The 24,330-nt window shown below is 44.4% G+C and overlaps 1 protein-coding gene across 1 annotated transcript; it reads left to right on the top strand.

The window, feature by feature from the left end:
- The first annotated feature begins 11,561 nt into the window (after nucleotides 1-11,561).
- On the top strand, nucleotides 11,562-21,956 carry nubp1 (nucleotide binding protein 1 (MinD homolog, E. coli)). The gene is made up of 10 exons (XM_079520311.1): nucleotides 11,562-11,649; nucleotides 13,350-13,454; nucleotides 13,938-14,071; nucleotides 15,720-15,788; nucleotides 16,967-16,999; nucleotides 17,224-17,314; nucleotides 17,542-17,696; nucleotides 18,152-18,262; nucleotides 18,418-18,604; nucleotides 19,102-21,956. Exons 1-10 carry the CDS (start codon nucleotides 11,619-11,621, stop codon nucleotides 19,152-19,154), a joined length of 969 nt encoding a protein of 322 aa, XP_079376437.1. The 5' UTR covers nucleotides 11,562-11,618; the 3' UTR covers nucleotides 19,155-21,956.
- The last annotated feature ends 2,374 nt before the right edge of the window (nucleotides 21,957-24,330 follow it).

Raw genomic sequence — 24,330 nt, 5'->3', positions numbered from 1 at the left:
GAGGTCAAAGGTCGGGTGAGGATAACAGCTCCACCCTGCTGACCTCACACACACACACACACACACACACACACACACACACACACACACACACACACACACACACACACACACACACACACACATTTGAATTATTTTATTTGGATCTGCACAAGAGGCGCAATACAATAGACCCAAACACTGATCAGAATTAGGTTACATTATATGGTCCAACCAGATATAGCTGCTGCACATGCTTAACACACAGAGGAAAAAAGATAGCACAATGATGACATACTATTACTTGACACTACTAGACAGGATGTTTTTTTCTTTTCTTTTTTTTTAAGCCACCTAGGGATAAATGAAGCAACACCTTCTCCAGATAGACAGACTGCCCATAATAGCTGAGACAGAACAGTATTTATCCAGCTTTTTTGCATTTGTCTTTTGCAATCCACCCAATTGCAGACCCCTGAGCACAAATTTATGGACATGGCCCAGACTTCCAAATACAAGGACAATAAGTTGACAGTTATATCCCAAGGCCATAATACGTTCCACCAGAAGCTGATATTTCATACGTTTGGATGTAAAACAAGTGTCCATATACAAATCAAATGAGCAGCCAATTTCAAATATAGTGACAGTTTTTCTAATTTCATTGATGAACACAATATCTGGGGTATTTGGAATGTCTTGTAGTGAATTGACATGTGTGTCATTGTGATCAAACCAGTCTATTTTTACAGTGCTGTGTTTATACATTCTTCTTCACACACACACACACACACACACACACACACACACACACACACACACACACACACACACACACACACACACACACACACACACACACACACACACACACACACACACACACACACACACACACACACACAGCTTAACTCAACACTGCAGCATGGCTTCTATTCTAAATCTATTCTACACTACATTCTACTCTATTAAACACTTTCCCTATTTTGGGCATGCCATTGTAGTCGAAAATTGTAAAAAACAAAAAATGTGAAAGATGTAATAGCTCACAACGCATATCCATGCATTGTGACCTTATGGCCTACAGTATTCTCACTATTCGTCGTACAATGAAGTTATTATACATTTTATGTGTCCTATTCTGCTCACTTCTAATCTGTTCTCTGTTGTCTTAAACTGGAACCTGATAATCCATAGTTCTAAGGGGAACATTGGCCAAAAATAGCTGATCTACAAGCTCACAACACAACACGCTGTTTTAGGGCAAGGGAATTTGTGGATGTAGACAGAAAATGTGGTCCAAGTACGCAGCAGGCAAATGACATCCATACTAAGTCTAGAGAGGGTTTACGTGGTGAACGTATAGCGTTCCACTTTCAACCGGAGGAGTGCATGGCAGACGGTGTGTTAGCACAGCAGCTTGGGGTACGGGCTTGATTTGTGGCAGAGTGGTGTGTGTGTGTGTGTGTGTGTATGTGGTTGGAGGTTGGGGTTGTGGGGTCGATGGAGGTATGGAGTCTGGGTGGATGTCTGGGATTCCAACAGTTGGAATCCGACCAGAATAACTACTAGGAACATCTGAAATTCTCATCCCGCTTGAGGCTGTGGGTGTGTGGCGTGCATGTGCGTGTGTGTGTGTGTGCGTGTGTGTGTGTGTGTGCACGCGCGTGTACGTGCATGCGTGACGGGGTGTACACGGACAGTTGTTTGAGTATCTCAATTGTGTACTGTAGACTAACTCAACAAGACAGTGTAATCCCTTGTAACATCTTCACTTCCACTGAAATGTGTGTGCGTGCGTGCGTGCGTGCGTGCGTGCGTGCGTGCGTGCGTGCGTGCGTGCGTGAGCGTGCGTGCGTGAGCGTGCATGTGTGCGCGTGTGTGTGTGTGCATTGTCTCATACAGTATATGCCCTTAGTTGCTCATGATGTGATTTTGATTTGCATGAGCACACACACACATGCACGCACACACACGCAAACCGACCCATGTACACACCAGTGACACCACTAATGCCATTGTATTGTCGGTGGCATATGAAAATGTTGTGTGTGCATGCATTCATAATTTCCATATGTGTGTGTTGATGTGTGTGCAAGTGTGTTGTTTTGGATTTTCTGTGGCAACTGGCGATGTCGATAGCTGGAGTGTGCGTGCATGCATGCGTGTGTGACTGTGTGTGCTCAACGCACAGCAAAATTAACTCATTGTATGGCATTGTGTGTGTGTGTGTGTGTGTGTGTGTGTGTGTGTGTGTGTGTGTGTGTGTGTGTGTGTGTGTGTGTGTGTGTGTGTGTGTGTGTGTGCGTGTGTACGTGTGCGTGCACGTGCGCGCGCGTGTGTGTGTGTGTGTGTGTGTGAGTGGAGCACATGGCAGGAAGGTGCAAATAGAAAGCCAGTTAAAACAGTCTCCAAGGTGATGGTCCCGCCGTGACCCCCAACAGCTGAGAATGACACGCCACTAATGAAGGAGCGGAGAGGGAAGGAGGGATGAAACGAGAGGAGCGATTGATGAAGGGAGGAAGGAAGCAAGGAAGGATAAGGAAGGAAGGAAGGTGTCACTGAGTGAGAAAGGGACGGGGGAAGGTGTCGGCGTGAAGAGATGGATGAGACTCCGGAGTGGACAGAGATTGGGAGGAGGAGGGCCTGGTGTGGAGGGAGGGGGGGGGGGGGGGAGCGTCATGGTGGAGGTGTTTCTTTGGTGGAGTAGAAGTCAGACTCTGAGAGTGTACAAATGGGAACCAAATGGACCCGTATAGGTCCATTTCCATTTGGATTCTATTTGTACACTCTCAGAGTTCCATTTTTAAATGGTAAATGGTGCATTTATATATATAGCGCCTTTATCCAAGTGCGCTTTACATAGATTCTGCATTACATTCACCTGCATTTATGCACACATTCATACACCGATGGCGGCGGAAACCATGCATGGCACCAACCTGCACATCGGGAGCAATTAGGGGTTCAGAGTCTTGCTCAAGGACACTTCGACACTAACTCTGGGGGAGCCCGGGTTCGAACTGGCAACCTTGCGGTTGCCATCCAGCCACTCTACCCCTGAGCCACCGCCGCCCCTAGGTGCACTCTAAAGTGCAATCTAAAGAAAAAATCACACCCGTGTGAACTGAGTGGTGTAAGGTCTTATATAGACTGATCAGCTGTGGTCTGACGTAATGTCTGACGTAATGAAATCACACCCGTGTGAACTGGGTGACCATAGCAACCATGCTCATTTTTTGGTACGAACAGACAAACTAACAAAGCCAGTTGTAGGAGTGGTTTACACCACTCAACAAAGCCAGTTGTAGGAGTGGTTTACACCGCTCAAAAAAAACAAAGATTCCAAGACATTCAAGGGGTGTTATTTGTCATTCACTGCATACAAGCAGCCTGGCACTCAGGTGGCAAAGGAGTAAAATACCTGTCCACCACCTCCACGGAATTAAGGGGTTGAAATCCACCACAGTACACCTGGCGTAGCCGAGCGTCTATGCGAAGCAAACTGGCTGTGTTCGGGGGAGGCAAGCCGGGCAGGGAGGTGTCACTACACTATGGAAAATTGCACATGCAGGTGGAGGTGGTGTGTTGAACGGAAGGAGCAGAATGGATGTGATACGTCCTCCCGGTGGGGGCTCCTTACTGGCGGCAAGTCAGTGGCAACTGGCAACACTGCTGAAATGTATGGTGAGAGTTGATTGGCATAATGACTAAACTGTGGAGGAAATGAGGTTTTTAGGTAAAAAATTATAAAATGCTCTGTTGTGACCAGAAAGCGATGTGAGATCGAAGGCGTTTGAGCTGTTGTTTTGTTTATCTTTGTCAATGTTCAGGTCTCTATAGCCTTAGGGAGAAAGGAAAGGGAAGTCCCAGTGGTGCGCTCTGCAGACAGCACCACTTTCTAAATGCAGGGCTCGCAGGTCCTATTCCCGTATCAGTCGGTAATGGCCCCCATCAGAATGCTCTGAGTGGTAGCAGAGTAGAAGTATTTCAGGACCTTATCAGACCTTGAATTTTCTCAGCCGCCTGCCCAGGGTGATACAGGCACTGCCTATAGCCTTATTTGTCACAGTCTCTGTTTGCAATTTCCACAACAAGTCCTTGTGATGTGCACACTTAGGTACTTGAAACTACTCTCAGACCCACTAAACTCCTGCCACGAGCCTTCCTTGGAAAAGGCGTTGGAGCTATTACTGCATGGCCACACCGGGTGTACGGTAAGTACAGCATGAGCAGTTTGAAAGCCGGCCCTGGTACTAGCTGGTGTTAGAAGCTGAGCTGAAGTCAATAAACAACAGACTAACATATATAGCTCTCTTCCCTGTTGTTGTCAAGGTGGGAGAGGGTGGCATGCAGAACCTGGATCTGTTGGGGAGAGAAGAGCAGAATGATGGAGTCGTTAACTATAGCCTCTAAAGGCACTTCATGCGCCACCAAGGTCAGTGCAACCGGGCAGTAGTCATTCAGCCCGTTTGTCACGACAAAGCCCAGGGCACCATGCAGTGTTCCCTCGCAGAGGGCTCCATGACTATTAGCAATAGTCTGGTTTGGGGTTAACTTATAGCTGTCTAGTATCTACAGGCCAGATATGGTCCACTGATTCTAACACATACATCAGTTGTCAACTAACTTTATCTAGTTTTCATAAAGGACTGTGCTATGATATCTATGTCTGCTATCACGCACGCATGCATGCACACACACACACACACACACACACACACACACACACACACACACACACACACACACACACACACACACACACACACACACACACACACATGTACACACACGCACAGGCTTGCACACATGCGCACAGTTCAGTTCACTAAACAGCCTGTCATGATGTCACAGAAACATTCTATACTCAGCGACTGTACATAGACTGTGCACGCACGTACATAAGTACACACACACACACACACACACGCGCGCGCGCGCGGCTCCGCGTGTCCCTCCCTGAGCCGAAACAGAAACATTTGCACAGTGGGGTGTGTGCTGAGGCCTGTGTGTGCGTGTGTGCATACAGTAGTGTGTATAGAGAGTGTGTGTCTGTGCACGCATGCGTGTGTCTGTGCACGTGTTGTGTGTGTGCACTGTGCACATGTGCACACTGTCTGTGAGCATGCTTGCATATGGCATGGCTCCCAGTGTGATGAATTCTCATTCGGTTAAAGGCTTAACTTTTGTGCTGAGTAACATCTGACCTACGCTTTTGTGCGTGCATGCGTACGTGAGTGTGATGCGTGTGTGTGTGTGTGTATGCGTGTGTGTGTGTGTGTGTGTTCATTCAAAGATAAATAGGAATAATGAAAGGAATGTAAGGTACAGAGAGCCTTCATTCATGTCCACATACAGTACAGTCAGTCCAGGATATGAGGAACACACTCAACTCAGATTGCTTTTCTGTTGCACATAGTAGGCTACAGTATGAACATGTACAGTATATTATGTAGATTAGACTTCATTCTCCCAGAGAGATATTTGTTTCCTCATTAGTGTTTTCTCTCAAAGTTCTTTATCTCTGTCCAGATGCCATTATTGTCAAGTGACGATTCAGGGATAGTGATCTCATGTCATTTACATTACATTACATTACATTACATTACAGTCATTTAGCAGACGCTTTTATCCAAAGCGACTTACAATAAGTGTATTCAACATAGGTAGGGAACAAAAACTACTAATCACCAGAAGTCTTTAGTGCATTTTCTGCAAAAACAAGCAACCAAGAGTATACCTAGCGCTAAGGTAAAAGTGCAATATATCAGCTACCTATTTCCTTAAACAGATGAGACAAAATAGCTAAATCAAATGAGCATGAGCTAAAACAATTAAGTGTATCGACTAAACAAGATCCAATAAACAATACAACAATAGAAAACAAGCGTTCGTACAACTAGTTAACAACAAGTAGGTCAGGCAGAGAGGAAGGGTAGTGTTTCCTGAAGAGGTGGGTTTTCAACCTGCGGCGAAATATGGGCAGTGACTCTGCTGTCCTAACATCAGTGGGAAGTTCATTCCACCACTGTGGGGCCAGAACAGAAAAGAGTCGTGACCGTGTGGATCGGCCAGAAGGACCCTTGAGTGACGAGGCAATCAGTCGCCCCGAGGTGGCAGACCGAAGTGGTCGGGCAGGGGTGTAGGCATCGACCATAGCTATTTACTATTCGTCATTCATGTCTGACATGTCTGACATTTTGGCCGTGGGGGTGGAGTCGGAAGACCAAAGATTTTGGAGGCAGTATGTGTGATGCTGGTACGTTTGACAGCACTTCTTAGACTTATATAGCATTTGAAACAGACTTATAGCATGTCATGTAGACAGCACAATAAGTGCATTGTATGTAGTCATAGCACTTCATAGTATATATGTACAGCATAGTATAGCATATATGTATAGTTTATATGTATAGTGTCATTATATAGATATGTTCTAGTCACGTTCTTAGCTTACGCATGTTTCGCGATAAATGTATTTTACATATGTGATGTATTCCCATGCTTTTTGTTCTTGCTTAATGTAAGTCGCTCTGGATTAAGAGCGTCTGCTAAATGCCTAAATTGTAAATTGTTTGTACATACTGTACTGTACAGTCCATCGTAGCCAGATAAGTGCTGAGCTTGTGTGCACGCACGCACGCACGCACGCACGCACGCACACACACACATCAAACACATCAAACACATTGTTGTTTGATGTGTAAACAATGCTTAGAGGCTCAAGTTCAACATAACAAGGTATATGTTTCCTAACGGACCAATGAGACAACATGACTTCTTAGCTTCACACTCACTCACTCACTCACTCACTCACTCACTCACTCACTCACTCACTCACTCACTCACTCATTCACTCTTCAATGCACGTGCACATGCACATGCACTTGCCTTGGATGTATGGGAAGAGGAGAGGATGTAAAACTGACATGGGATATTACTTCAAGAGGAGACTGTTCATCATGGCTACAGTAGCATCAGTACTGCTGTATGTGGCTGAGACCTGGACACTCTCAGTACAGAGGAAAAGGCCCTGGATGGTGTTTACGGTCTACACAATGAATGGCACTTGATGTCACATGGGCGGACCACATCAGAAACATATGGGCCTCTACGGAGGCCTCTCGCAGGTCACAAACAAGGTCAGAGAGAGAGACGGATGACTGAGGCTGGCTGGGCACTGTGTCAGACACCCGGAACTCGCAGAGAGCAAACTGACACTGTGGGAGCCAACCCAAGGCTCAGCTAGGGAAAGAGGTGCACCACCTACAGTACGTAGACACACTGCTGCATGGGAGCAGAGCTACAGCAACACTGCAGAACTCCAGACTCTGAGGATAGGAGGGAGTGGAGGGCAGCGATGCAGGAGTCTCTAAGCTGGAATCGGCTAGTCCACACTCTGGCATCGCATCTTGAGCATGTAGATCTGCTATTTTGTCATGCAAGTACAAACAATTAGGCTTAACACCCCTCTGTCATGATCCAAGCTTGCTCTGTCTCTTACTCAGCCTCTAGTATATGTCTCTCTTTCCCCTCTCTCTCGTTCTGTCGTTCTCTATCTCTCTTATGTTGCATTCATTTTGCCCCATATTATACACTAAGGTCTGTAACAACAGTTACAATATCCTGAGATATTTTATTTGATTTCACGTCATTGTCCCCTTGGGGAAATTCTTACTCTACCGTGAGCAGCCACAGTGCAGCAATGCAGCATGTACGTTGGTCTCTAGGGGTACTGGCAGGAGTACCTTTGCCTTTTTTTTTTTTTTTTAAGATCTTTTTTTTGCGGCTTACGCCTTTTATTGGTTTTTTGAAGGGACAGACAGTAGGCTGACAGGAAACGGGAGAGAGATGGGGGAAGACATGCAGTAAAGGCCGTGTCGGGCTCGGGAGTCGAACCCGCGGCACACTGCGACTGGATTACCAGTCGGGTGCCCAGGCGGTTACGCCACCGCCTGGGCCATACCTTTGCCTTTTGGTGTGGGAGGAAACTAGTACCCAAAGGAAACCCAACACAAACACAGAAGGAGAACAATGTACACTCCACACAACAAGTACCCCTCTGCCGGGGTTCGGAACCTGGGATCATCTTGATGTGAGGCGCAGTGCTAATCTCCATGTGCTTATTTTCTGGATATTCGAAGAGATTATTGGAATATGGAGCCATCTGGAGATGTACTGTACTAGTCTTTTCCTTTCGGCTCTTCCCTTCAGGGGTCGCCACAGCGAATCATCTGCCTCCATCTCACCCTGTCTCACTCTCACTACATCCATAAATATTCTCTTTGGTCTTTCTCCAGGCCTCCTGCCTGGCAGTTCCAACCAGAACATCCTTCTACGGATATTCTCACTATGCCTCCTCTGTACGTATCCAAACCATCTCAGTCTGGCCTCTCTGCCTTTATCTCCAAAACATCTGACATGCGCTGTCCCTCTGATGTACTCGTTCGTGATCCTATCCATCTTTGTTACTCCCAAGAGCACATATCACCATAATAGAACAAATGACCAAAGCTCAAGGTTGGTGTGGTCCAATAAAAACAGCTGTCACTGAGGCCCCTTTTCCACCGGTTGGGAAGCGGTTTAGATATGCAAAATAATAGAAAATATGAAAAAGCTACTACTGTGGAAGGGTTATCATGTATTAATTTACTTGTATTGATCCTATAAACAATGTAATATAGGTCTAGTTTTTCCCACCAATTTTGGAGCTCTGGCTCATGGACTAAGAACCAAAAAGAACTGAACCGGTTCCCATTGGGAACCAACCGGTGGAAAGGGGGCCTGAGTGTTCATTTGTTAGTGACCAAATGGAAGGGTCCATTTGGTTACATTTTACATTTGGTTCGGATTTAAAGGAACAAGTAACACTCAAGATGTGTACAGCTATATAGGCATAATTTTAACACATCACATCTTGACTGTTTTTAAGCACACATGCTCCTTAGAAATGATGAAGAATTAATTTCTTAACCACACCTACGTTGTGAGGGAGTAAAGTACAACTTACAATTTTGGCATTTAGCCTTAATCCTGACATCCTGATGTACAGTAAGCAAGGACAACACAAGGCAATACATCAAAATGCATAGGAATAGTAATCTAGGATCATAGGTAAACCAAGAAGCTATCCTCGATCAGTCTAAGAACGGTATGATATGAAAGTGGTGTTATTTAAGCGATAGCTGTCTTGGCTGGGTAATAGCTGATAGTTTGTCAGTTTGTGAACGATGGGAAAACACAAAGGTCATATCACATTACAGAGAAACACCTGGGGGAGGGGAACACAGTCAACACATGAACATTGCACGCATGCATGCACGCACTAAGCCTCTGACTGTGTAGCTACTAGCCAGTGGTGTGGATGACAAGTGATCCCCTGTGAACCAATCACCTTCCTCTTAATGCAGAGACATCGGCCAATAGCAGAGTCTCGTCATGCTGTTTTCATCTGTTTGAACGGAAACATCCGGATCTGTGGACTACAAAGACATATGCATTCGTGCACACATACACACACACGCACGCACGCACGCACGCACACGCACACACGCAGGCATGCGCGCGTGCACACACACAGACACACTAATCCATTTTCCTCTCTACACTGTGGTATGAGTCCTCAGAGAGGAAGGAGGGAGGTGAGGAGATCAGAGGAAAATAAGGAGGGAAGAAAATTTTGGAGTGACCTCTCTCACAGTTAGAAACCCCTTTCTTTCTTTCTTTCTTTCTTATGCATGCATCATTTGAATAACTAGGGCCATGCCCAATATGGGAACGATGCCCAATGGGAACGCATTCCACTCTGCTTATACAACACTGTATCTGCTGTTAGAGTACTAGGTGCTGTGCCCATTATCTGATTATCATAGTACCTGTTGTTCTCAGTAGGGACACAGACAGACAGACAGACAGACAGACAGACAGACAGACAGACAGACAGACAGACAGACAGACAGACAGGCAGTTCCGAATTGCAGCCAACTGTAAGTGCTTTTTAGAGCGGTTTTGAAAGAAAGTCTATTGTATAGTGATGCTTTTTAAGATATTCAACACTGACATGATAATTGCAAGTCTATAGCGCTATAGGGCCTATGGTAATAATTACGTTTAAAATATATATATAAATACTATAGTAAATACAAATAGTTGCAATGATACATATTTATTTATTGATTGATTCATCGATTGATTGATTGACTTTCTGATTCACACTCAAACATACAGTTTTTCTTTCTTTCTTTCTTGAGATTCACCCATACAGTACCATCACCCAGACAGGCAATTTCCTTTTGGGCCTGGATCACTAGCTCCTCCTGGTGGACATATCGAAACATCACTACTACACTATGTTTTGGCATAGGGCTGTTTATAGAATACAATTAACATCTTGTCATGTTTCCCAGGCCTTTAATCAAGCAATCAAGTTAAGAGAACCGCAACGACCAACTGAAAATAACCACGTCAAATCAAACAGTAATTAAAATATGAATTTAAAACAGGAACAGTAAAAGACAGCATGAAGTTAAATGTGAGCTGATACAAAAATACATGAAAGGCCTAGATAGATTTCTATTCCATGCATAGGCCTATAGTAACATGCAGCGATGCATACAGTAGCCTCGGTACCCGGGCTTTTATTTTCGTTCGCATTCGACTAGTCATACAGTAATAAGACTTGTTTAATTCAATAATACACCACATGGCTCTTCTTAGCCCGTCTCCGGACCCCCCGGGTTGAGCTCCTTTGGACCGCTACCACGAAGGGTCCGGTCTCACCGGCGTCAAGCGACATGGGATGCAATCTGATTTACCCTGACTTAGCCCTGTGCTGCGGTGTGGGTGTCACGCTGACATATTCCAAACGAAGCATATGAACGCTATAGGAGACAACGAACCATCTGACCCCCCCCCGCGAACGGCTCAGAAGCCGTTAAGTATTTTTAATGTTTGTACGACCGTTTTGGCAGCTCTGAAATTCTCTCTTCGGTCCCTCCTTGTTGACATCTCGGTTGGCTAGCTGCGCCTACGAGGCGCGTAGGGAGGCGCTGCTAGCCAACCGAGATGCTGGAGGCGGTACAATGGGATGTCAACAAGAGAGAATTTCAGAGCTGCCAAAATGGTCGTACAAACATTAAAAATACTTAACGGCTTCTGAGCCGTTCGCGGGGGGGGTCAGATGGTTCGTTGTCTCCTATAGCGTTCATATGCTTCGTTTGGAATATGTCAGCGTGACACCCACACCGCAGCACAGGGCTAAGTCAGGGTAAATCAGATTGCATCCCATGTCGCTTGACGCCGGTGAGACCGGACCCTTCGTGGTAGCGGTCCAAAGGAGCTCAACCCGGGGGGTCCGGAGACGGGCTAGGCTCTTCTACCAATAGGTCGCCATCATTCATTATTCTTGATTATCTCACGTGACAAATGAATGACATTATGACAATGCAACAAATATAATGCATACAGTCAGTGAATTTTATAGCATGTGTCAGTGTCAGTCAGCTAGTAGTAGGATCTACCATGGCATCTAGTATCTACCTGGCTGTATGGCAATATTGCCTCATCCTCCTTGTGCGTATCCGGAACCTTCAAAGGGGGAAGCATTTGAACGGTGCACCAAATACAAATAGCAAAACATGGAAGAGTTTCCGACTGATGCTCCAGAGCGTGAGTTTCTAAATCTTATGTTATTCTAAGTGTCATTTGAGGCAAATAATCCGTCATGATATGTTTTTGTATAAGAGTTGCAGTTGACGTTGGTAAATGTTAGGTTTTTATGTAAGTGGTTGAGCTTGTTATTCGGGCGGCAGTCCATGTGATCGCCACTAATCTGATCCACGCAGGTCCACCTGACCTGACCCTGTCAAAAGATTGATCGTAACTTAAACAGTTAAACTTACTATTAAAGCTTCAGAAAAAAGAAAGTTAAAGATACAATAAAGAGTGCAGAAGTACGCCCAATGAATCCAGGCCTCATATGAGAGAATGTCCCAGAAAGGCCAGAATAATGATGTAAGCTACCCGCAATTTGCAACTCTAGATTTTTTTATAATGGGATGAATCTAGAGTTGCAATACCCTCCATTGACTCCCCACTCATCATTTTGCGTTTGCGATCTGCTTGTCTTAAACGACGTTAAACTCACCAACATTGCAGCTGTAGTCCAAGCTTGAATTATTCTCTTTCAATCTGCAAAGCTTGTTTTTCATAAAAATCCCCCGTAGACATGTTATGAGCTACTTTCTGTCAAGAAGAAGAAATGTTGGAGTTTGGAAGCGCTCGTTTGTATTAAGGGGTCACGCTGCTGCCTCCTGCATTATGTGCAAATGCGAATCAGATGCATGCAGGGACGTTCAGTGACTTACGACGAGCGCTTCCAAACTCCAGCACTTAGAAAAAGAATCACTTGCACAGAATTTCTTGACAGAAAGTAGCTCATAACATGTCTACGGGGGATTTTTATGAAAAACAAGCTTTGCAGATTGAAAGAGAATAATTCAAGCTTGGACTACAGCTGCAATGTTGGTGAGTTTAACGTCGTTTAAGACAAGCAGATCGCAAACGCAAAATGATGAGTGGGGAGTCAATGGAGGGTATTGCAACTCTAGATTCATCCCATTGTAAAAAAAATCTAGAGTTGCAAATTGCGGCTAGATGTAAGCCTGATCCTGGACATAAATAACTAAATAACTAACGTTAGTTACACAAGGCAGGCGGATACTGATTGTATCACTGCGACATCTTTGACATTACATTTTTTTGTTTCAATTTAAATTAATTATATTATAAATGTCTCACCTGCAGCCAGTGTAATAGAGTACAGTAGCTACATTAATGGCGATTCAATATCAATTTGTAAGGTCCAATCCTCCAACCAGCCACAACCTTTAAAACCTATACTTGAAGAAATGTTGATTTGGCAATAATGAATTCGTTTTGTTTTTATAACAGCATATAACCTTATTTAGTAAGTCAGTGGGGAGAAGCCAAGCATGAACTGTAGGTCTTCTATATTTTAATTGAAATAATTGAGACTCCATCAAGCAGGAAATGGCTTAAAAATACGTTCTATCGTATTTTCTATACTGTATCTATAGCTTCCTTTATTTTGTACCACTTTTTACTTTCTTGACTATATTCAACTACTACAACTGGTCTTATGAAAGTACATGTATCGGTGTTTCTGTTATATTTCAAGATTATGAATTATATTGTGAAGTGAATTGGTACATTATGATACCACCCTAGACTGGAGGTTCACTTTGTGGACGCTGTTCGTGAACATATTATGTTAAGCATGCCCTGATTCTTCATACTACACGGTGTCGCACGATGCAGCATACATTTGGCTTTATTGTCACCTGCAGACTGTCCTGGGACCCAGAGTGAGCAGGCAGGGAAGAGCTCATCATGTGCGGGCTGTCCAAACCAAAAGATATGTGCCTCTGGAGAAGCCAAGGCACCTGATCCTGGTAAGACTGATGAGACGCAACATGGTGTCTGTCTGTCTTTATCTGTCTGTCTCTTTTCACTTGTTCCCTCCCTGTCTTAGTCTGTCTGAAGCCCAACACAACACCGTCTGTGAACGCCGCGCGTCAAAACAGCCGCCTCCGTTATTTTCAATGAACCTATCCCACACCGGCGGCGTCAAACGCGCGCTGGCGCGCACAGCAACACCCAGTGGGTGTTGCTGTGCGGCTATGACGCGCGGCAATACTGTGCCGCGTCGCTGCGCACCCGCTTCACAGACGGTGTGTGTTGGGCTTGAGTCTCTCTCTTCTCCCTGTCTTTATTATTATTATTATTATGACTCTTGTTTCTTCTGAACTCTCCAACCCACCAGTCCAGTCTGTTCTCTTGTGCTTTGCTCACCTTAATGTCTGTCTGTCTGTCTGTCTCTCTCTGTCGCACATGATCTCATCCTGATATGAATCCCTCTCTGTTTTGGTCCCCAGCCATAGCGGAGATAGCAGAGAAGATGCGGTCAGTCAAGCATAAGATCCTGGTGTTATCAGGGAAAGGTGGCGTAGGCAAGAGTACCTTCAGCGCTCAGTTGGCCCATGCACTGTCCAGCGACGGCACTAAGGAGGTAAACATACAGGCTTCCAGTAGGGGGCACCAGTTCATGTTTTAAGCACCCAGGAGGACCCTCCTCATAACATGAAAACATAATTAATGTGGGGTCTGGGTAAGCACTAAGCACAGGGGTAAAGGTTCACGAATCAAGAGGGTTTAAGGCCATGGCACAGTGAAAGCAGACCGCTGACGGTGTTAACCCATTTAGGCCTGACGTCGAAATAAAAAAAACGTTTGCTCTGAAAGAATATATATTCAAAGATTTGTGCCGCATTTTTACGATTTTTCAAATAGCAGACCTACAAGCTCGTAGCGCGCCACTCGGTGGCGCGCTATTAGCTTGTAGATCTGCTATTTTTCAATAGGCTGCTTAGTTAAAACACGAAAGGGGGTTCCCGCCCAAAATGGGTTAACCTAGCCCACTAGCACTGCGCTGCACCACAGTTAATAATTTGAACCACATACCGAGCCGAATGAAACGAGGGAACATTCCTGTGCCAATATTTTGATGACTGGGTCGAGACTCAAATGATTCTCCTACCGGAGACTGCTGGTCATCAAATGATTGGCTTAGGAACGTGACAAAAACTAAAACTCAAGCCTTAATGGGGTGTATAATTGATAGAAAATAAGTAATTTGTTGAGGTGAATTACTCATTTAACAGTGAATTTAACCTCCCCTTCCATTGACAACTTGTCCCTGAAGGAGTGTGATGCGATGCACGGCGCCCCACACAAAATAAACATTGAATGAAGCTCATATATAAGGCTCATTATAATGATACAAGACGCAATAACTGTTGAGCAGGTTCTGTCTTTTGAATGCAAACCTCTGGGTTTTGATGTGAATTAAAGTGTTAAAGGCTGATCTCGCTCCCATGTCCATTCTGACCCCGCCAGTGTGTACAACACACACACACACACACACACACACTGTAAGTGGCTGTGGTTAACCACTTAAACCCAATAAACTTGTATGTCGCAAGTTCGCAATGCGTTGTGAGCTTGTAGAGGTGCTATTTTCACAGAATGTTCAAGCAATGATCGTCCATTTTTGTCAAATGCGCAATTTGCGTATCCTTTTTTGCCAATTGTTTTCCAATTTTCATGCCCAGAAAAGGGTTCATGTGGTTAATAAAGATGCCTCTACCATCCTAAATACATTTCCTGTCTGTGGTATTAACCTGGTTTTGGCTACAGGGCTCTCTCCCATCTTCCTCTCTACTCTGAAATACCTAGTGTAAACTGTAAACAAGCGGAGAGTAATCTTTAAAAACAAGACAGAATTTACCCCCTGGGGGTGGGGGTTACTGAGGAGAAAGTGGGCCATTTCCTTCACAGACACTGAGACAGTAGTTTACTGCTGAGGGAATGGAAACTCACTGACCTAGGCGCAGACGGTGTCGGTATGACACTGGTATGACACTGTACATGAGTCATAACTGCCATGTCATTTTCTTTGCTTATTTATATTTTACCAATCTATTTTGCTCTCTCATGGCTCAATTTTAAGGCCCATTTCAGATAAATCCCTTTAAAACTGCTGTCATGTTGAATAATCATATCCTGTAAGTGGGTCTAATCTACTACTGTCTCTGTCATATTTTGGAATATGAGGTCCCAAATTGAGTTGGTTGACTTTGTCATTCTGCTTCCCCCAGGTGGCGCTGTTGGATGTGGATATATGTGGTCCATCTATTCCTAGGATCATGGGTCTGGAGGGAGAACAGGTAGGTCAGGTGGTCTTCAGTCAAAAACATAAATAGAAGCACATTCTTTCTTCTTCTTCTTTGTGAACAGGAGTATATTCAAGAAACCTTGTTAGCTTTCAGATTGACATGATGTACCTACTACCTGGCATACTGTAGGCTTTCTGCAGTCTTGTTAGTTTTCTTACGGAACATCTATAATTCATTCCTGCTCCTCCAACATGGTCAGTCCTCTGTTTCTTAGCAGGGTTTTGAGCAAGCCTCTAGCGTGGCCAAACAAACACAATCCCTCATGCTTTCCACCCAGGAACATGAACGGTGTCACTGTGTCAGTGGGTGGAAACTAAGCAGACAGGGTATTGTGTTCTTTGTTGCTGCACTAGTAGTCTCGCGTAGCCACACAACTATTCCACAATCTCTGAATGCTATATACAGTAGTCTGGAAATACACCTCCCGAAATCTGAATCTGAATCAGCTTTATTGTCAGTTTTACAAGTAAAAAAGTGCGTAAAATTCGTCATCTTTAAATCTTTTTTTTTTAAGCAGCAGGCTATATAGATGCTTAGATGATTTCGATTTACATTAGGATACATTTGTGCGACTGTAATGACAAAACAGAAGTGGGGAGGAGGCTTCACTTCCGCATTATCGCTTACTCCTCATGATCAGAGCTTCTGTTCTCCAGACTGTATGATGGAAGCATTTGAAAATTGCGAGAGGCAACTGTCTGGCAACGCGAGACTACTGCACTAGCAACTATTACAGGTTGGTCGGGGCTACTGTTCAGCATGTAGTGGAACTGGGAGGGAAACTGTAGGGATTCATTTAGCTGTGACAGGTAAATGGTGCATTTATATAGCGCCTTTATCCAAGGTGCTTTACATAGATTGTGCATTACATTCACCCATTCACACACACATTCATACACCGATGGCGGCGGAAGCCATGCAAGGTACCAACCAGCACATCAGGAGCAATTTGGGGTTCAGTGTCTTGCCCAAGGACACTTCGACATGTAGACAGGAGGAGCCGGAATTCGAATCATTGGATGACCTGCTCTACCTCCTGAGCCACAGCTGCTCCCAGGAACCGTGAAGAGTAGTACAGTGTTCAAGAGAAATTGGTAGAATGACTAAATGAGCATTGGGGTGAATTGTATAACTTCATACCCTAAACCCATAAACTACTTTGCCCTCAGGTCCATCAGAGTGGCTCAGGGTGGTCTCCTGTGGTGAGTCACACATTTCACATCAAGTAATTAAGCGCAAAACTACATTCAGGTGTGACTGAATTGTTTCTGTGATATCAAGATGATGCTTACTGTGTGTGTGTGTGTGTGTGTGTGTGTGTGTGTGTGTGTGTGTGTGTGTGTGTGTGTGTGTGTGTGTGTGTGTGTGTGTGTGTGTGTGTGTGTGTGTGTGTGTGTGCGTGTGCGTGTGCATGTGCATGTTCCAGTATGTGGAGGACAACCTGGCAGTCATGTCTATTGGTTTCCTGCTCAGCAGTCCTGATGACGCTGTTATCTGGAGAGGACCCAAAAAGAATGGTGTGTGTGAGAGAGAGAACATGAGAGGGCTGTTGCATATACACTATTATGTGCATCTCTGATAGAAGGGGAGAACCTAAATGGAGAGAGGGGAGGTGTGAGAAATGTCTATAGGGCAGGTGCATGCATAGTGCATACCTGTATGTGGCTGCAGCCACGCATATGGCATGGGCACTTCATTAGCAGTTTGACCACGTATCCCTTCTATCACCTCTGTGCCCAATCAGGAATGATCAAGCAATTCCTGAGGGATGTTGATTGGGGGGAGCTGGATTACCTCATCATAGACACGCCCCCTGGCACCTCTGACGAGCACCTGTCAATCGTCCAGTATCTCAGCTCTGCCTCGGTCGATGGAGCTGTGATTATCACCACACCTCAGGTAGCACGCACGCACGCACGCACACGTTTTGCAGTTTTTGCAGCACTTTGTGACTCATCTCAAGAAAAGTGCTACAATATATAGTTATTATTATTCCCACCATCTTTCTAATTACGACTCTTGTTTAAATTGTAAATGGTGCATTTATATAGCGCCTTTATCCAAGGCGCTTTACATAGATTGTGCATTACATTCACCCATTCACACACACATTCATACACCGATTGCGGCGGAAGCCATGCAAGGTACCAACCAGCACATCGGGAGCAATTTGGGGTTCAGTATCTTGCCCAAGGACACTTCGACATGTAGCCAGGAGGAGCCGGGATTCGAACCGCCGACCCATGGATCATTGGACGACCTGCTCTACCTCTTGAGCCACAGTCGTTTATTCCACCTCCCCACCCCATCTTCTCTTGTCCTTTGTTCACGTCTCTCTCTCTCTCTCTCTCTAGGAGATATCGTTGCAGGACGTACGAAAGGAGATCAGATTTTGTAAGAAGGTCAAGCTGCCCATCATCGGAGTGGTGGAGAACATGAGTGGATTTGTCTGTCCTAAATGCAAGGTACAGAAACGCTCTCCGAATGCTCTGCTGCATCCACTTCACTTCATCTGTTTTCATGGGTGTGGTGATTGTGGAATTTGTGGCCGTTAATTTAGTCTTGTAAATTGACTGGGAGTTAAATAAAATGAACAATCTCATTCCGTCTCCCTCTGCAGAACACGTCACAGATCTTCCCTCCCACCACTGGTGGCGCTGAGAAGCTGTGCGAGGATCTGAACCTCCCATTGCTGGGCAAAGTGCCGCTTGACCCTCGGATAGGACGCAGCTGTGATGAGGGGAAGTCGTTGTTTAGTGAAGCGCCCGACTCACCGGCTGCCAAGGCATACCTCAGCATTGTACAGAGTGAGTCTGGATGGAGGAGGAGAGAAATGCATAACATTACTCTGTCTGTCTGACATACTGTATGCAATACTAGTAGTAATGTTCAAACTTGTGTGTGTAGTTTTACATCACCTAACTACCCTAACGTTGGCTACGTCGCAGCAGGTGTAACATTGTTGTCATTGCTGGAAGTGGGGCACACTGTTCAGATATGCTTTTTGCATTCCGCCGGTCATTACCACGCCCATGGATTGAAGTTCTTTTGGATACCATGGAAGCCTGGAATCCATGTTGGAATGTAGGCATGTATCATGGAAGCATGTTCCGCAGCGAAAATCAGGCTATCTTTATGATAAAGATCTCGAGCAAGTTTCCAGTGGGTTCCTTGGAAATCAAACAAACCACATTGTGCTTTGGAAAGTGATTTGTCATAATGTCAAGTACTGTATGCTTTCAGTCAAAGTAAAAAACTACTCCATAATTATGACCTTCTCCTCTTTCCCTCTCCCTTGCTCTAGGTATCCAGAACTATTGCTCCAACTTCGTGGCAAAGGAGCAGAATGCCAGTTGAAGCTGCTAGTGATGGTGGCCATGTTGGATGGGGACGTGGGGACCGGCCGCGTGATGAAGAGGGTGACCGATCATCATCCTACACTATAACATCACAGCAGTATAGTAGACAGTCAAAACGTTTGGTTGGTTTGCTTACTTGCTTAATTTAGACAAACCAGGAAGCCAAGGGCAGAGAGGCGGAAACACGCAACACAGGTCTCACAGGCTGGATTTGAACCTGGGACGATGTAATTACTCGCTGGCATCATTCCAATGCAGCGTTTCTCAACTGGATTTAAATTTGTCCTCTCCAGTGCAATGTCTGAAACAATATAGTCCATGTGTGTGTGTTGTTGTCAGTCTCGTCACCCCCAGCATCAGCATGGCGTCGTCACAGTCCACCAGTTGAGAAACGCTGTTCTTTTTCGGGTTAACTGACCACAGGTTGGTTATCACTTCTGACCAGGTGTATCCAGGTGAGAGCTGTGATGCCTTATCAAGTTCATCTGTCATTATCATTTTTCAATTGAAACATGAGGTTTGTAGTGCCATTAGCACTACTGATGAATGATAAATAATGTTATGTTAATCGCTGCAAATTTTGTCTAAATTAGTTTTTGCTTGGCATGTACAGTACCGCTCAGTCAAAGGGGAATCCACCCCTTGGCCAATGGACATATTAGGTGTCTGGTCTTCAAGCAGGACTACTCTGATACAGTATAGAGCGCCGAAGTCCTGACGTCACTCGCTCATCCCCTGGTTCACGGAAGTCATTTCTCTATGGAGAATAACATGGGCTTATCTTAAAATCGTCTGTAAAAATTGTGGTCCAAAAAAAAACAAGGTGTCGCGGCGAAATTGTCGGGGACGTGTGTCTGTATCGCTTACGACCGTCAGTCAGTCATATTTCATGTAGTCTGTTTCTAGCGAAAATGTAACTAATTCAGCAGCAGTAACGATAGCGTTTTCTCTGTCAGTTGATTCTTCATATCCATATGAGGTCTGGATTTGTTTATTTTTCAAACAGTTCTTATATGAGGCTAAAATCCGGCCTATGGGGATTACAATGCAAATAAAAAGTACATGAACCAGTGGACTTAGCACCCTCTACCGATATTGATGTCAGACTTCGGTGCTCTAAATCTGTAAGTATAAAGTTTCGATTGAACACAGGAAAGGACAATTCTGACATTCAGATACCATACTTAACTTAGGAGACATACGCAACACAGGAGCAAAGTTCTGTCTATCACCTCTGTAGCTGTTGATTCTGAAAGGGGGCGGGGGGGGAGTCCGTTACTTTTAGGTTTTGTGGCTGCGATATGCCCCTGTTGCCTAAACAGTAAAATCCTGAGTGATAACCCTAGCGCCCCTATTCTGGGGGAGAACATTCCGTGAAAATATAGCGGGTCTACAAGCTCACAACGTGACACATTGTGAGCTTGTAAATCAGCTATTTTTGTAGAGATTTGGTGTTGAATAAAAGAAGCGGACTTAGGTGGTCTTTACACGAGAATGGTGTTCATGGAAAACGGCAAAATAAAGTATCGTTTGCTGGGGTCCCTTTAGACGAGAACGGTGTTTTCAGGAGGTGAAAACGCAACAAAGTGAAACCACCTTCCAGAGTGGAAATCTTTGAGAACGCCGTTTTATCCCTTTGTAACGAAGACTCTGACTAGGACGTTGGGCTATATGATATATGACATGTTTAGTATGACAATCCCTATATTTGGGCCCGAGCCGACCTAGTGCTGATATCGATAGATATGGTAGAACCATATATGGATAGAACCCTATATGGATAGATCTAACTGGCTTAGTCATCGTGACAAGCCTGGTCGGAGAATATATACAGGGTCGGCTTCAGGGAGAAGGCAGAAGTCAAAGCATCCTGGTTTAAGTTCTAACCGGACACCACTGCGGGGGTCCTAAGCTAAGTAATCAGCAATACAGCCTTGAGCTATTTTATACCCTTCTCTGTGTAAACAGGCAAAACGGTGAATCCGCAAAACGTATGACATCATGGCGCACGTTGGCTCACAGCGCATATGTTTATTACATTGATGCAGAGCCATATATGATATTATGGAGTTCCTGAACAAGCCTTTGTTTATGTAGCCTAATGTATTATAAAATATATAACCATCCGTGGCGCGCTCTGCCTGCATGCTCTGTGCTGCCTGACAGCCTGTCTGTCACCTCGATGCATTAGGCCTGACTCACACCTTTACAACAGGTTGATGTATGGCTGATGCATGAGACTTATTGACTGATGCAAGCTCACAATGCATTTCCAATGGGAGTCACATGGTTTGACACAACATTTGTGTTGTATGAGGGGGTGGGGGGCAGTCGAAACACAGCCGAAAGCCATACAACACAAATGTTGTGTCAAACCATGTGACTCCCATTGGAAATGCATTGTGAGCTTGCATCAGTCAATAAGTCTCATGCATCTAGCATCCAACAATGTTGTATGCTAGATGCGAAGGTGTGAGTCAGACCTTAGTAGAAAGCAGGCAGCGAGCGGCGGCCACAACCACGTTGTGTTCTGGAAGCAAAACCCTGATAGGGTTGCGTAAAGGGGTTCTTCTTGTATGTGGGTGACTGGTCTATTTGGCAGCCCGTTACCGCCACCTAGCGACATTATAGCGTTTTCATTAATTAAGTGTGCATTCTCGTGTAAAGGGTCAATAAAAAATGAGAACGCAACGGGACTTTGACGTTTTATCTGGAGATGGTCGCCGTGTAACAGAGGCCCTAGTATAGTCTTGGGAGACTCCAGTCGAGGAAATATATAGGGTTGAAATGATTAATTTCACTCTGAGTGTATGAATGTAACAAAACGGATCTGTAATGATCTATTTGGTTACATTTGTACACTGAGTTACAAAGGGATAAATTGAGGATTTATTTATCTTACAATTTTACTGTGAAGGTGCTTTTCAATGATTCCCTATTGTCAGTCCTGAATATTGTCTTACTTTGTTCTACCTGTGCTGGTAGATAACTTTTGTTATAGCCTCACTATCCAGTCTCTGCATTCATTTAGCTATAATGCATCTGCTAATTAATAATTAAAAAAGAAGCAATTTTATAATGTGTGTGTGTCTGTTTGCGCGCGTGCAAAAACGTGTGAAGGTGGCTCCCGGGTGCTTGGGCAGAGACAGGTCCTCCAGGTACCGACACAGACATGGCCATTGCCCATGTGCACCCTAACCTCAATCCCGACAACCCAAACAGCTGACATACGCTGCTGCATTGCCTCTGCTTCTGGGAAATGGAAAGAAGAGAGAAGAAAAAAAAACACATCTCTGCCTTTAATTAGTACGTCCTGCCGACCCACGCCAAATATAGCAGGGCGGTATAAATGCGACTACGCCACCTAGGGAATTGCGCCCCAGGAAATAGTTATAATTGAATTAACCAGCTGAATACATGATATAACTCCTCACGCAGTTCGTTGTACATTTTAAATAAGGCAGAAACGGGTTTACAAAAGTACAAAGCTTTATTCACTTAGGCCTATACAAAAGTTATGAATATGTCATAACATTTCAGAGATAACAGTCATCGATCGTTTAAAATAGACAATGGTTCAACACTACTTTGTACTCTAAAAGGATCAGTACTGAGGGTTACCAGCTAACCCGTCCAGGGCAGTGGTACCCCCAAGCCACAGCACACAGAGAATAATCAAATTGGCACACAAAAGGAAAAGGGGATACCACCACCACTGGAGCGGGTGTCGGCTGGTCCCGAGCTGGGGCCTCAGCACCAAACTAAACAAGGAGAACACACTAAATTAGTGAAGTCCAGATATAATACATTAAAATACAGTGTTAGATAAATTCTGACATGTTGTTTACACGTCATGTCAAGTTGGCCACTCCATCATATTCTGTTGGTCAACTCAGATAGAACTTTGGCCCAGACCGTGTTCCATATAGGTCATATTTTGTCATCTTGCCGTTTTATCATCATTTTACTCTTAAAAGCCTACTGCCTGTTTACTCCGGGTTGTTCTCCTTATCCTATTTATGTCATGTCACCATCCACGTGCCTAATCATCTCAGCCCTATATTATCCTTTATATTATTTTATCATATTTATATTATGGATTTCCTGACGCCACATTCAGATTTAATATCTTATGGAAGTCTCCATACTGTCTGCCTGTAGCCACAAAATTCACCATACTGTAGTGTGGTGTTTTGATTTTAGTTTACATGCAGCTGCTTCGATATCAGTGTGGCCTTGGGGCTTAGTGAGAAGGAGCATTTCTCTCTGTCGAAAGTTCACAGTGCAGGGAAAGTTATCAACAGGTTGCCTGGCAACGCCAGCGTCCACGCTCTCCCGGCTTGAGGCGACATCAATGATACCAGTCTCATCATCCATGTGCTGGTCCAATGAGCGCTCGACAACCAGCGCCACCGTGGGATATTGCGGAAATGAACAATCTATTGAGCCAATGAACGTTTATCATCAACTGACGTGATCTACAGTATTAATGCCTGGGACATACTGTGAAGAGGAGTTCAGGTTCAGTTCGGATCCATATTGGAACAATTGAATACTCTAAATTATAGTGATGTATTGTACTATTATTATTATTATCTGAACCATGTAGCACATTCTCTATGTAAATTGACTTTATTACCTACTAAAAATTACAGTTAAAACCTTAAACTTCCTCACAGAACTTTATTTCGTCTGTCTCCAATTCGTTTTTAAGGTATCCTATTTTTTATGGTACCGTGGCTGTCATTCAAGATTTAAAGGGCTATCCACTCATTTGTAAGGTAAATACAGCACGGTATTTGGTCTCCCTGCTGGGTTATTGAAGGTATATATATATTTACAGTCCTTTCTAATTAGCATTACAGAATAGATATAATTTATTTTTATCCATTAAATGGCCTTTCTCGCCATCTTTCCAACAAATTGGTCTTCGATCCTTCCCTTATCTTAAATTTATGCAACAAATTGATCGTTGGGTCGCCGGATTTTATATACACAACATACAGTTCTTTGGATCAGGCTATATGTGACCGGGGGTTTCACGCAACAAAGCAACATAAGTTTGGTTTGATAATTAGTCTGAAAACCCCAAAGTAGAGGCTGTTGGTCAGTAGTAAGGTCATATCCAAGAAAAGGCAAGACAGCAGCATGGTTCCTCTTCCTAGTCACTCATT

This window comes from Electrona antarctica, assembly GCF_951216825.1.
Source record: "Electrona antarctica genome assembly, chromosome: 14".
In the NCBI taxonomy this organism is placed as follows: Eukaryota; Metazoa; Chordata; class Actinopteri; order Myctophiformes; family Myctophidae; genus Electrona; species Electrona antarctica.
The sequence above is the reverse complement of the archived record's forward strand: the minus strand, read 5'-3'. Positions and strand labels throughout refer to the sequence as shown.

Excerpts from the sequence above, each read along its gene's own strand:
- nubp1 (XM_079520311.1), top strand. The coding sequence starts at position 11,619 with ATGGAAGAGTTTCCGACTGATGCTCCAGAGC. Across the intron at positions 17,000-17,223 it reads GCTCAGGGTGGTCTCCTGTG|TATGTGGAGGACAACCTGGC; the intron begins GTGAGTCACACA and ends TGCATGTTCCAG. Across the intron at positions 18,605-19,101 it reads ATACCTCAGCATTGTACAGA|GTATCCAGAACTATTGCTCC; the intron begins GTGAGTCTGGAT and ends CCCTTGCTCTAG.